General features: G+C 41.1%; 1 protein-coding gene across 2 annotated transcripts in view; it reads right to left on the minus strand.

Moving 5' to 3' along the window:
• sirt5 (sirtuin 5) overlaps positions 1-13,873 on the minus strand; it is a 52,357-nt gene that overhangs the window by 22,887 nt on the left and 15,597 nt on the right. For both annotated transcript variants that reach the window (XM_039754007.1, XM_039754008.1), the window contains exons 2-5: positions 13,159-13,278; positions 11,101-11,234; positions 5,910-6,135; positions 1,025-1,112 (exon numbers count right to left, since the gene is read on the minus strand). In XM_039754007.1, the coding sequence (XP_039609941.1) occupies positions 1,025-1,112; positions 5,910-6,135; positions 11,101-11,234; positions 13,159-13,267 (557 nt within the window). In that variant the 5' untranslated portion in view covers positions 13,268-13,278. The remainder of the gene's footprint in view (positions 1-1,024; positions 1,113-5,909; positions 6,136-11,100; positions 11,235-13,158; positions 13,279-13,873) is intronic.

Below are 13,873 nucleotides of genomic sequence, written 5' to 3' on the forward strand. Positions count from 1 at the left end.
CTTTGCATTAATATTTGCACTAAGGTTAATGCTTATATATTTTCCCATATTTATTTATGCTAATACATGAATGTACTTAATTTTATTTTCCATACATCCTAGTCAGTAGTTCTGTGGTTAAATGACGTGTATGTTGCCTTCCTTCGATCAATATGGAAAATACATTAGCATATTAAATACAGAGGAGTCAGAGTCAGAAGTACCGGAAACTAAGGAGTCAGAGTCGGAGTCGAAAGATTTATCTACCAACTCCACAGCCCTGGTTTGTAAGATAGGAACACATTTAAACTGTTTGATCAAATGAAGGAAGAAGAAAAAAAAAAAGTCAGCCAAACCCAGGGTGGAGTGGTGGCTCTGTGGCTCAGGATCTGCGATGGTATCTAGAAGGTTGGTGGTTTAAAACCTGTTACTGCCAGACGGGATCCTACTCCATTGGGTCTTGACCTGGAAAATACAGCTACAATGGCTGCCCTTTTCTCTGACTCCCAAAGGTCATCCTTGGGGATTATTAAAGTACATCATCATCTGCCTGGGGCGGCACGGTAGTGCAATGGGTAGCGCTGCTGCCTCGCAGTTAGGAGACCTGGGTTCGCTTCCCAGGTCCTCCCTGCGTGGAGTTTTCATGTTTTCCCCGTGTCTGCGTGGGTTTCCTCCCACAGTCCAAAGACATGCAGTTTAGGTGCATTGGCAATTCTAAAATTGTCCCTAGTGTGTGCTTCTGTGTGCCCTGCGGTGGGCTGGCGCCCTGCCCAGGGTTTGTTTCCTGCCTTGCGCCCTGTGTTGGCTGGGATCCAGCAGAACCCCCGTGACCCTGTAGTTAGGATATAGCAGGTTGAATAATGGATGGATGGATCATCTGCCTGGCCTAACTTTGGACAAAGACAGTACAACCATTTATATTTTTTGTTAATTATGCCAGCCTACCCCTGTCTTACCCCTTATACAGTGATTGACGTTATTAGTCTGTATTTTGCATTACCCCAAATGACATAATGTCAACCTAAAAAATAAAAACAATCCTTACCCTCTCCCCTCTAAAGCAGGGCATATTGGACTCCGGTAATTTTCTTTTACATTTCCACAGTTGATGCATCGTGTTTTGAATAAGCTACCTTAAAAATAAGAGGCAGCAAGTAAATAAATAAGTACAGCAATCACCAAAATTATACAATGGCTTAAAATCCGTAACATTAACAAGAGACATCTGGTAGCTTTACCTAAGACCCCACACTACAACCTTTTTTGTTTGAAAATGTAGACATTTGACTCCGTTTTCACCGTTCATACTAATCTAGCGTTTTCAACCAAGGAAAACAAATTGTCTTGACAGTGCTCTCCACAGCTGAATACTTTTGAAAACACCAGCATGGGGAATTAAAAGATACAGAGAGTGAAATAGCGAACACTCTAAACTTATATTTTTTCTGAGGTCTTCACAAGTGAGGAAGTGGATAATCTCCCAGCGGTAACAGGGACTACTAAGGAGGTTCTGAGGGATTTAGAAATTGTAGAGAGAGCAGTGCTGCAGAAATTAAATAGGCTGAAATCAAACAAATCACCAGGAGCAGACAGGAGGGTAGAGAGTACAGATATAAACCCATGACACAGATTTTTAGGAAGTCACTGAGCACTGGAGAGATTTCGAAGGACTGAAAAATGGAAATATTATCCTGCTATATAAAAAGGGTAACCAGGCAGATCCAAGCAACTATAGGCCAGTAAGCTTAACATGCATCTCAAAAAAATTAATGGAAGGAATTATTAAGAGAAAGTTTGAGCAGCACCTGGCAAGAACAGGAGTTTTACTGAACAATCAGCGTAGGGTCAGAAGAGGGCGGTCAGATTTTACTAACATGCTGGAATTCTATGAGGGAGTAAACAGAATGATACGATCAGAGTGGAGCTGATGATATCATTGATCTTGAATTTCAGAAAGCATTTGATAAGGTACCACATGAGAGGTTGGGCATGAAACTAAAGGAAGTGGGAGTTCAGGGTGATGTTTGTAGATGGGTGCAGAATTGGCTCAGACACAGGAAGCAGAGGGTGGTGGTGCCAGGAACCTTCTCAGAATTGGCTGATGTTAAGAGATGGTGTCCAGCAGGGGTCAGTGCTGGGGCTGCTGCTATTTTTAATATTATATAAATGATTTAGATAGGAATATAAGGAACAAGCTGGTTAAGTTTGCAGATGATACCAAGATAGGTGGATTGGCAGATAATTTGGAATCTGTTAAATCATGACAGAAGGTTTTGGACAGATTTGTGGCAGATAAACTGCAATGTCAGTAAAAGCAAAGCTTTACACGTAGGAAGTAAAAAAAAAAATGTGAGGTTTGAATACACAATGGGAGGTCTGAAAATCGAAAGTCCACCTTATGAGAAGGATTTAGGAGTCGTAGTGGACTCAACACTATCAACTGCCAGACAGTGTTCAGAAGCCATTAAGAAGGCACACAGAATGTCAGGTTATATAGCGCCTTGATGCGTGAAGTACAAGTCCAAGGAGGTTCTGCTCAAGCTTTATAACACACTGGTGAGGCCTCATCTGGAGTACTGTGTGCAATTTTGGTCTCCAGGCTACAAAAAGGACAAAGCAGCACAAGAAAAAGTCAAGAGCAGAGCGACATAGGCTGATTCCAGGGCTACAGGGGATAAGTTATGAGGAAAGATTAAAATAGCTCAGCCTTTACAGTTTAAGCAAATGAAGAGGAGACCTGATTGAATTTTTTAAAATTATGAAGGGAATTAGTGCAGTGGATTGAGTTGGTGACTTTAAAATAAGCTCATCAAGAACACGCGGACCCAGAATTTGTTAATGAGAAATTTCGCACAAACATTATAAAGTTTTTCTTTATACAAAGAACGATAGACGCTTGGAATAAGCTACCAAGTAGTGTGGTAGACAGTGAGACTTTAGGAACTTTCAAAACTTGACTTGATGTGTTTTTACAAGAATTATGTCGATAAGACTGGCAAGCTTTGTTGGGCTGAATGGCCTGTTCTTGTCTGGATTGTTCTAATGGCATTTTAGTGTAGATGAGTGAAAAGAAAGATTTATGAAAATGCAGAGTCCGCTCGCACTCTAGTTGGTTTGTGCTTATTACATGGCTCTTCTGTGACTGGGTTCATCTCATTATAACATCTCATTCCCCGATTGGTCACCTTCCACAAAAGAAAAACTTATATTAACATAGCGGTCATAGAACAGTTGCTTTCCATGGTGCTTGTTGTATTGCTTACCTGTAAGCATCTAAGTTGAGTTTTGTACAGTTTCAATGCTGCATACAAGCACAAAAGGCAAATAACTCACTGATCACTACCGTTATGCGATACATCCCATGGCTGGTGGCATTAACATCCCTTCAAGGATTGCCAGTTTTTGGTGATGTTGGGCATACACTCTGTGATTTTTAGAAATTGGTGGTCAAGCGACTACTCACACTACATGACAGAGTCGGCAGTTGTATATGTGCTCACTGTAGTCACTTTACAATAAATTTTGGGAAATTTGATAGTGACATCAGAAAATCATCTCAGTAGATTACTCACACTACAAGACAGCCGACAGAAATGTCTGACATAACAGAAATTCTTCTGATGGTACAGCAGCCCAATCATAAGATGCAACCAGGCATTTCAAACCCTCTCATGTTGCAGGTGAAAAAACTGACATTTGGGTTTACTCAAAAAATCAGTTGCCGACTATAAAATTGGGCTTAGAATCAGGCCAAAACTCGCACAGTGTACGCCCGGTTTAAGACCTCTATGCTGCATGCACGCCCAATGTAGGTGGACGACTACGTCATACGAGTCTTTGGTTGTTTTAGTGAGGATGAAAATACTTTTCTAAACAATGTGAAAATCTTAGTGCGGATGGAGATTCTTTCAGGTTTAAAAATGAAAATATAGTAGTGTGGACAGAGCCACAGATTTGTATCATAGAGATTTCAGCTAATCTTATAATAGAATAGTTATCATTAATTTTCTAAACCTCTTCTATTTTTTTTTTTGCAAACAGAACATTTTTATTTTGTACATACTGACAAAATCCTGCAGATCATTAAATCTCAGTCCATGACTGCATGACTGCATCTTTATCCTCTCTCTGGCAGATGATGAGGAGTGGTTGCTGGTGTGCCAACCTCATTTTCCCTCACAGTTCCTTCTCATTATAAAAATAAATATTTATCAGTGAGGGGTAGTGATTCTCCGATCAATCCCCAAATTATTCAATCAGTGATTGACAAAATAGCTCAATTTTTGAACCTCTCCTTTTCTATGCATTATGTTAATGAAGAGAGGATTTTAATCAAGGAAAAGTATTTTGGGTTGTAACGGAGACAAACTTTAAATTTTGTTTCAGCCTTTTGTTTGTTAATGATTAGTCGTGCCCCGCAGCTCCACCTGCTTATTAGTGGAAAAGAACAGTGAGGAGGGCCCCGTCCGGCTCCCCACTCCTGACGTCACGCTTCCACCTCCCATCGGCCTGCAGCCTTTCTCTCAGATTTGCGCAGATAAATCGCTCCTGCAAGCAAACTATGATACTTAGTGCGATGAGAGTTGCAGAAAGTTGCAAAATCAACCAGAATGTTCAAGCAAATGAACCCGATCTCAATCCGTTAAGCAGTTCTTTAGCTAAGCGGCGGTAAGGAACGCGCCCCGAGGCTGGCGTGTGATGAGGAGGGCCCTACCCTCCTCTCCTTGGCAAACTGCGTGTCTCTCTGATTCATGCAAATAAATCGGTACCACAAGTGAACTATGTGATACTTCGCGGAATAAGACAAGTCGCAAAATCAACCAGAATGTTGAAGTAAATTATAGAAAAAGACACAATCTAAATCCATTAAGTAGCGGACAGACAGACGTTGGATTTGTTGTACAGCAACAATTCTTTTTTTCAGATCCTCGGAGAGTTCTTTGCTATGAGGTGTCATGTTGAATTTCCAGTGACCAGTACGAGAGAGTGTGAGAGCGATAACACCAAATTTAACACACCTGCTCCCCATTCACTCCTGAGACCTTATAACACTAACGAGTCACATGACACCGGGGATGGAAAATGGCTAATTGAGCACAATTTGGTCATTTTTCACTTAGGGGTGGACTCACTTTTGTTGCCAGCGGTTTAGACATTAATGGCTGTTTGTTAAGTTATTTTGAGGGGACAGCAAATTTACACGGTTATACATGCTGTACACAGACTACTTTAAATTGTATCAAAGTGTCATATCTTCAGTGTTGTCCCATGAAAAGATAGAATACAATATTTACAAAAATGGGAGGGGTGTACTTACTGAGATACTGATTATACTGTATATACTCGTATTTAAGTTCTCCTGCAGATAAGTCGGGGCTTGACTTTACTGTATAATTTCTGGTATTTCATAATGTCGGTCGTATGTCGAACGTGAAAATCTTCCATTATTGGTAAAAGATTAAGATATGCCAACGGCCACTTGAGAGAGTAACCACGGAGCACACGGCCTTTTCTTTCTATGTATTGTGCCTTTGTGACCACACAGCAATACCCAAACTATTCCGAAGCGAGGTTTGCATTGATTTGTGTTTTTGTATCTCACAACCTCATACACCTTTATTGTAAGAGCATCCCTTATCTATGATGGAGTGTTCGATCAGAAGAAAATATGAAGTTGGGCTTAAATTTAAAGTCGCTGAAATGGCAAAAGAAATTGGTAACTGACCTGCTGTAACAAAATTCGATGAGTCTGAGAAACTGGCGTGAGATTGGAGGAAGCAAGAAGATAGTCCAAGATGAAAAATCTAGGTTAACACGACAGTGATTTTGATAATATTTATCATATCAGCAGTAGAACTTGAGGTCCAAGTGTAAAACACACTGTACAGTTCAAAAGCAATTTAGTAAAATCTTTCAGGACACAGTCTTACCATGAATTTCAAAGACGTTTTTGGAGCCTGCCCTGGTATGCAGCTCATCTATGTTCTGTGTAATCACCACAACAGTCCGGCCCTGTTTACTCAGCCTTGCCTCACATTCTGCAATGGCCAGATGAGCCGGATTGGGATTCTTGGTTAACATGACTTCACGACGGTAGTGGTAGAATTCCCAGACTCGAGAAGGGTTCCTGGAAAATGCCTCAGGTGCTGCCAGATCCTGCAGATTAAAAGTAAGTATTAGTATTTTAAATTCGCAAACCTTTTTATTTTATGAAAACATTAATCCATTAAACTTTACACATTTCAAATCATGTTTAGCCCCATATTTGCAAAAGTCTGAAACTGAATATGCAGATACCAAGGTGGAGATGCATTTAGACTGTTCATCACAAAATAGCATTTTTTCCTTTTTCAAATCTTTATGGATTTCCATTTTTTCTTTCAGAAATTAACAAAATTGAAAAAAATAAGACTTCAAAAACAAAGATAACTTAAAAGAAATTAGTGCGTAAACTGTTTCTAAATGGTGTAATTACATATGCCCCTTGTTAAATGACAAGCTAAAAAAAGGCTCAATCATTTTTATTGATGATTTAACTTATTATGGTCTTAGCAAAATGAACTACAGAAACATACAGTGCATCCAGAAAGTATTCACAGCACATCACTTTTTCCACATTTTCTTATGTTACAGACTTATTCCAAAATGGATTACATTCATTTTTTTCCTCAGAATTCTACACACAAAACCCCATAATGACAGCGTGAAAAAAGTTTACTTAAGGTTTTTGCAAATTTATTAAAAATAAAAAAAATTGAGAAATCCCATGTCCATAAGTATTCACAGCCTTTGGTCAATACTTTGTTGATGCACCTTTGGCAGCAATTCCAGCCTCAAGTCTTTTTGAATATGATGCCACAAGCTTGGCACACCTATCCTTGGCCAGTTTCGCCCATTCCTCTTTGCAGCACCTCTCAAGCTCCATCAGGTTGGATGGGAAGCATCGGTGCACAGCCATTTTAAGATCTCCCCAGAGATGTTCAATTGGATTCAAGTCTGGGCCACTCAAGGACATTCACAGAGTTGTCCTGAAGCCACTCCTTTGATATCTTGGCTGTGTGCTTAGGGTTGTTGTCCTGCTGAAAGATGAACCGTCGCCCCAGTCTGAGGTCAACAGCGCTCTGGAGCAGGTTTTCATCCAGGATGTCTCTGTACATTACTGCAGTCATCTTTCCCTTTATCCTGACTAGTCTCCCAGTTCCATCCCCACAGCATGATGCTACCACCACCATGCTTCACTGTAGGGATGGTATTGGCCTGGTGATGAGCAGTGCCTGGTTTCCTCCAAACGTGACGCCTGCCATTCACACCAAAGAGTTCAATCTTTGTCTCATCAGACCAGAGAATTTTGTTTCTCATGGTCTGAGAGTCCTTCAGGTGCCTTTTGGCAAACTCCAGGTGGACTGCCATGTGCCTTTTACTAAGGAGTGGCTTCCGTCTGGCCACTCTACCATACAGGCCTGACTGGTGGATTGCTGCAAAGATGGTTGTCCTTCTGGAAGGTTCTCCTCTCTCCACAGAGGACCTCTGGAGCTCTGACAGAGTGACCATCGGGTTCTTGGTCACCTCCCTGACTAAGGCCCTTCTACCCTGATCGCTCAGTTTAGATGGCCGGCCAGCTCTAGGAAGAGTCCTGGTGGTTTCGAACTTCATCCACTTACGGATGATGGAGGCCACTGTGCTCATTGGGACCTTCAAAGCAGCAGAAATTTTTCTGTAACCTTCCTCAGATTTGTGCCAATCCTGTCTCGGAGGTCTACAGACAATTCCTTTGACTTCATGCTTGGTTTGTGCTCTGACATGAACTGTCAACTGTGAGACCTTCTATAGACAGGTGTGTGCCTTTCCAAATCATGTCCAGTCAACTGAATTTACCACAGGTGGACTCCAATTAAGCTGCAGAAACATCTCAAGGATGATCAGGGGACACAGGATGCACCTGAGCTCAATTTGGAGCTTCATGGCAAAGGCTGTGAATACTTATGTACATGTGATTTCTCAATTTTTTAATTTTTAATAAATTTGCAAAAATCTCAAGTAAACTTTTTTCATGTTGTCATTATGGGGTGTTGTGTGTAGAATTCTGAGGAAAAAATTGAATGTAATCCATTTTGGAATAAGGCTGTAACATAAGAAAATGTGGAAAAAGTGGTGCAGTGTGAATACTTTCCGGATGCACTGTACTGTCTGCCAATTTACGCAGAAGTGTATCCAAACTAATCAGGAGGAACTTTATTATGCAGCAAGACAATGATCCAAACCACAGTGCAATCTCAACAAAGGACTTCATTTTAATGGAAGGTTTTGGACCGACCAAGTCAACCACCAGAACTTAACCCAATTGAACATGCATTTCACCTCCTGAAGGGAAGACTGAAGAAAGAAACCCCACAAAACAGACTACAATTAAAAGATGTTGCGGTAAAAACCTGGAAGGAAATAACCAATGAAGAAGAAATTTGGTGGAGTCTATGGGTTGCAGGCTTGATGCAGTTATTGCAAGCAAGGGATATGCAATCAAACATTACGTAGTTTTGACTTGAATTTAGTGCAAAATATTTTGTTCAAATACCTTTGCTCACTTGAAAAGCTGGGTGGTTTGATACAAAATGTGCTCAAGTCTATGTTGTATAACATATCAGGATGAAAATACCAGGGAATAAAAGCTGAAACTTGGATCTCTTTCCTCATATTCATCTTCTGATCTCATACACAAATGTCTTCAGTCCATCCATTATCCAACCCGCTATATCCTAACTACAGGGTGCTCAGCAAAAACAAATTAATAGTTCCAATACTTTTGGAAGGAACTGTAAGCATAACTTAGTAGCAGTCAAAGCTTCTGCTTCAAAATCAGATCTCCACCCCTCTCTATGTAAAGAATTGATCCTTCGCTTAATCTGAAGTGCACTTCCCCTCAAAATCCACCAATGTCCTCAAATATATGACTTGCTCTTTAGGTGAAAGAATTCTTCTGGACCCACTTTGTCAATCCACTTGAGTTTAGAAGACCTCGATGAGGTCACTACACAGCCTTCTCTGCTCACGACTAGACAAACAAGAGGTTTGCTTATCTCAAGACAAGTGTTTAGTCCCAGAATGCACCAGATGCATGTAAAATCATGTTTTTGTTTGATTGTATTTTGTTTATAATTAGTAAGTATTGTGCCCTTTTTGTTCCTTGGGTTTTGTGGGTTGAACTCCCACAAGGTAGGGCCACCTTGACATCAAGACTAAAGGTTCGGCCTCATCCTATATATTGTGAAGCTGGCAAGTGGATCCTTCAAGCAGCAATTGTCTAATTGTTTTGGGATGGCAGATTAGGATTTGTTTGCTGTTGGTTGCCTTTTTAGGCAAACATTTTGTTGCCTCATTTTTACCATTTTTTTTTGTACTTCTGATCTTTCCAATAAATTCCTTTTTTCTTAAGAGTCACTGTAGACTGCTTTCACAAGCCAAACGCTGTTACAGTTTGCCGACATCCTGTATATATTTTGGGACATTTAAAAGCCTGTTACTCACATTTGGAGTCTGAGTAGGTTGAAGCCTTCCTGAAATGTTAGTCTCAGGCTATCACGGGTGTCACTCTCTTTTGGTAGGCCAGTGAAGGCTGTGCCTTGATTTTCTGAGTATTTTAGAGGCTTCGTGCCCTTTTGCTTTTTTTTTTTTTGTGCACTCAATTACAACAGCAGTTAAACTGGGAATGGGTGACTTTTGGATCTTCTGATTTAATAATAATAATAATTTAATACTTTTACACTTTACCTTTAGGAACTTCCTTTTGTTTTTTGTTTTTGTTTTAAAACCTCCTTTTTTACTTCGTGGAGTCAATGGAGGCTCTGATCGGGGCGCTCGAGAGACTGAGCGAGGAGTCGGAGTGTCTTTGCTTGCTAGTGTACTGGATAAATCCAACAGCCAGGCCTTTAATGACCTCTTGGGCACGGTCATCAGCAGTGTGTCTGTTTGTGGAGAGAGTGTTGACCTCGTCGAGAGGTTTACTTACCTTGGCAGTGACATTCATGTGACTCTTCCTATGAAGTCAGTAGATGGATTGGGAGAGCATGGGGGGTCATGAGGTTGCTGGAAAGGGGTGTGTGGCACTCCGATATCTATGCAAATGACGAAGGTCCAAGTCTTTAGAGTCCTGGTGCTTCCTGTCTTGCTATAAAGTTGTGAGACATGGACGCTATCCAGTGACCTGAGACGAAGACTGGACTCCTGTGGTACCGTGTCTCTCCGGAAAATCCTTGGGTACTGTTGGTTTGACTTTGTGTCGAATGAGCAGTTGCTCATGGAGTCCCGAATGAGGCACATGACGTGCATTGTGAGGGAGCATCAGTTACGGCACTACGACCATTTGCCGCGTTTCCCCAAGGGTGATCCGGCTCTTAAGATCCTCATTGTTGGGGACCCGAGTGGCTGGACCAGGCCGAGGGGTCGCCCACGTAACACCTGGCTGCGGCAGATAGAGTGTCATTTCCGAAGGGTGGGACTGGACCGCATGGCTGCCAGGGGGGTTGCCAACCAGGATCCCGAGTTGTTTCGTCAGGTAGTGGGTGCGGCAACATAGTGTACCAGAGCATGCTCCCCAACTTGACTTGACTTTTAGGAACTGCAAACTTTTAAAGATTCTAGCCGATTTTGTTTTGGTGTGTCTCTGGTTTTCAAGCACAAGTACAAATGCATGAAATTTTGAAAAGACATAACCACATCACTTAAGATCACTTAAGATCATCAGTCTACTTTTTAAAAGTCATGTATTTCAGTAAAGGGACTAACCCTGGAACGGGGATCACATCAATGATAAGGTACACTGCCAGGCACATCCAGAATCACTACATTAGGAAAAGTCTGAGTCAGAAATGAATCTAAACTGCAAAGCTCAGGGATGCAAGATTAAAATGGAAAAAAATCAAACCAACACAAGAAGAGGGTGCAGACCAGGACTTGAAGCCAGGACCCTAGAATTGTGAGTCAGCAGTGCTATTCATTGTATCAACCATAAATGGTGAAAGACAAATAAAAGTTAAGATAGCCAGCCTAGTAAATGATGCTCTATGTGACAGAGGCACACTTGCTAATCTGCTACTTCCCCATTTTATTTTTGTAGCAATGGAATACCTGAGCTTGCCACTTCCTCCAAAATCCTCCTGCTCCTCTGAAAGTGGGAACTCCGCTTTCAGCGCTGACCCCGGCTCCTGTGAGAATTGCAATGTGCTTTGCTTTGGCAAAGATCTCTCGGAATGCAGCCATATCTGTGTAGAAGAAAATCATTTTAGAAATAGGACACAAATATTGTACAAGGGAGGGTTGGGTTAATTTGATTGGTTCAGCCAGTCAGTAGAGCTAAACACACTTGGTCCTGTAGGTTAATAATGACTAAGTGTTTTCATCTAAGCAGCATCTTTGACATTGTATTGGAAACTTCAAGTGTTTTTCCGATTTTTAAAGAATCCCCGGTAGAAGTTTCAGCTTTCTCCAGAATACAAATTATGAAGTCACAGAACCGTACATCATACTCTACCATTTCAATGACATTACTGGTTTTCTAAAAAGAAAGAGCAACTAATGAGCAAGACCCCAGTTTGAACAATGCATACAAATTAAAATTGGCAGGCAGGTGTGGGTAGCAGCTAAGGCACTGGACTTTAGCTTTCAGATGCATCAGTTTAGTTCTTGCTTTCGACATTGAGCCAGTCATCAAAACTGCCTGTTTAACTGTTAAAAAAAAAAAAAAAAGCTTGTAACCAATAGTGCTATCTCTTGATCTTTGTAAATCCCACTGACTAACACAGCTTCTTTCCTTCTTGGCACACTGAAGCCCTTCTTCCTTTTTATACAGTCCAACAGACTCCGTCACCTCAGCAGCAATTAAACAACCAGAATGAGACGATCAACTCAAGTTGGACGGTTGGGAGACAAAGTCAGAGAGGCGAGAACGCGTTGGTTTGGACATGTACAGAGGAGAGATGCTGGGGATATTAGGAGAAGGATGCTAAGGATAGAGCTGCCAGGTAGGAGGAGAGGAAGAAGGCCTAAGAGAAGGTTTATGGATGTGGTGAGAGAGGACATGCGGAGGTGTAACAGAACAAGATGACGAGGACAGGAAGAGATGAAGAAAGATGGTCCACTGTGGTGCCCCCTAACGGGAACAGCTGAAAGAAGAAGAAGAAAGAGTAGTTTTGTCAACTGATGTATGCATTTCTCATATTAGGGCAGAAGCAGACCTGTAAATGTACTCAGTTTGAACAGAAATATCAGACTCTGATCCTGTAGAACTACAGCATAGGTAGGTAGGTAGATTAATATAAAAGGCACTATATGATAGATAGAGTAAAGCTTAGAGTGAAGCAAACTCTAATGTTTGGAGAGATTAACCTGCTTTGCTTAAATAAAATAAATGGGTACCTTTTGACAAGTTATATTTGTAATTTGAACTCTGAATTATCTAACACATAAAGCTTCAACTCCCAAACAATAAATAACACCAAGCAGTGATCATCTTGTCTTTTTTTGTTTTGAAGTACCCTTAAAGAAATGTTAAAAGAAACACTTAAGAGATTGCAAAAGTTTAACAACAGACATCTTATCTCTATATGAATTATGGCATCATTACATCATAAAAATCACTAAATAATAACTTATTAAAAAAAAAACAGAAAGCCTAAAAATAATAACTTGAAACATCCATCCATCCATCTTTTTTCCAACCTGTTGAATCCAAACACAAGGTCACAGGGGTCTGCTGGAGCCAATCCCAGCCAACACAGGGCGCAAGGCAGGAACTAATCCCGGGCAGGGCGCCAACCCACCGCAGGACACACACACCCACACAGCAAGCTCACATTAGGGACAATTTAGAATTGCCAATCCACCTAACCTGCATGTCTTTGGACTGTGGGAGGAAACCCATGCAGACACGGGGAGAACATGCAAACTCCACGCAGGGAGGACCCGGGAAGCGAACCCAGACGGGTCTCCTAACTGCGAGGCAGCAGCACTACCACTGCACCACCATGCCGCCCTTCAGTTAACTAGAAACAACCACTTCAAAAGGAAAATGGTGACAGTGAAACATTCATTGGAATTTATTATTTATTTTCCTTATTAGGCAGTTACTCTTAACCATCAAACAAAATAAAACTCAAAAAATACCATTGAACTCTAAGACAGTATTACCTGAAGACGGACGCGCCATCTGAACCAAGTGTTTTGACTTTTTGGTCAGTTTACAGCAGCTGTGATAAAGCACACGTCTTGTGGAGACCTGAAGAACTGTTATGAACATTCTGCACACCCCTGCAAAAATCAAAAACTAACAGTTTAGACATTTCACTATTCTTTGTATCAATAAGCCTAAATTAAACTGCAGTCACACATTGGTTTAAGTAAAAAATAAACATTTTAAAATAAATACATAAAACAGTGCGATATTAAATGAATCAGCATACTTTCCTATCCATCTATCTATATCTATATATCTATATATATCTATATCTATATGTGTCTACCCGTGGAAGTGTGTCTGTCTGTCCGGCCTGTAAGTGAGAGGGGTAGTCAGGGTGAGGGCTCCTCCTCTGAGGAAACAGACACTCGCTTAGCTGCTAATAACACAAGCGGGGCCAACACATCAGCAAAACGAAACCTCAGAAGACAGACAAAGTCGCTTAGCCGCTAACAAAGGCAAACCGGTATATCCCTTTTACTTTGCGTAACCCACAAGCAATGTGAGCATGTCGGCAAAACGAATCCTCCTAGGAGAGAGATGCTCAGAGTAGTTCCTTTCAATTACCTGACATCTGTACATTTTTTTTCCTGATGATTTCAATAGTTTCTAGGACCCTGGGCTTTGTACAGCTAGTGTATATCTATATCTATCTATCTATATATATAT

The sequence above is a fragment of the Polypterus senegalus genome, chromosome 5 (assembly GCF_016835505.1).
Source record: "Polypterus senegalus isolate Bchr_013 chromosome 5, ASM1683550v1, whole genome shotgun sequence".
NCBI lineage: Eukaryota > Metazoa > Chordata > Cladistia > Polypteriformes > Polypteridae > Polypterus > Polypterus senegalus.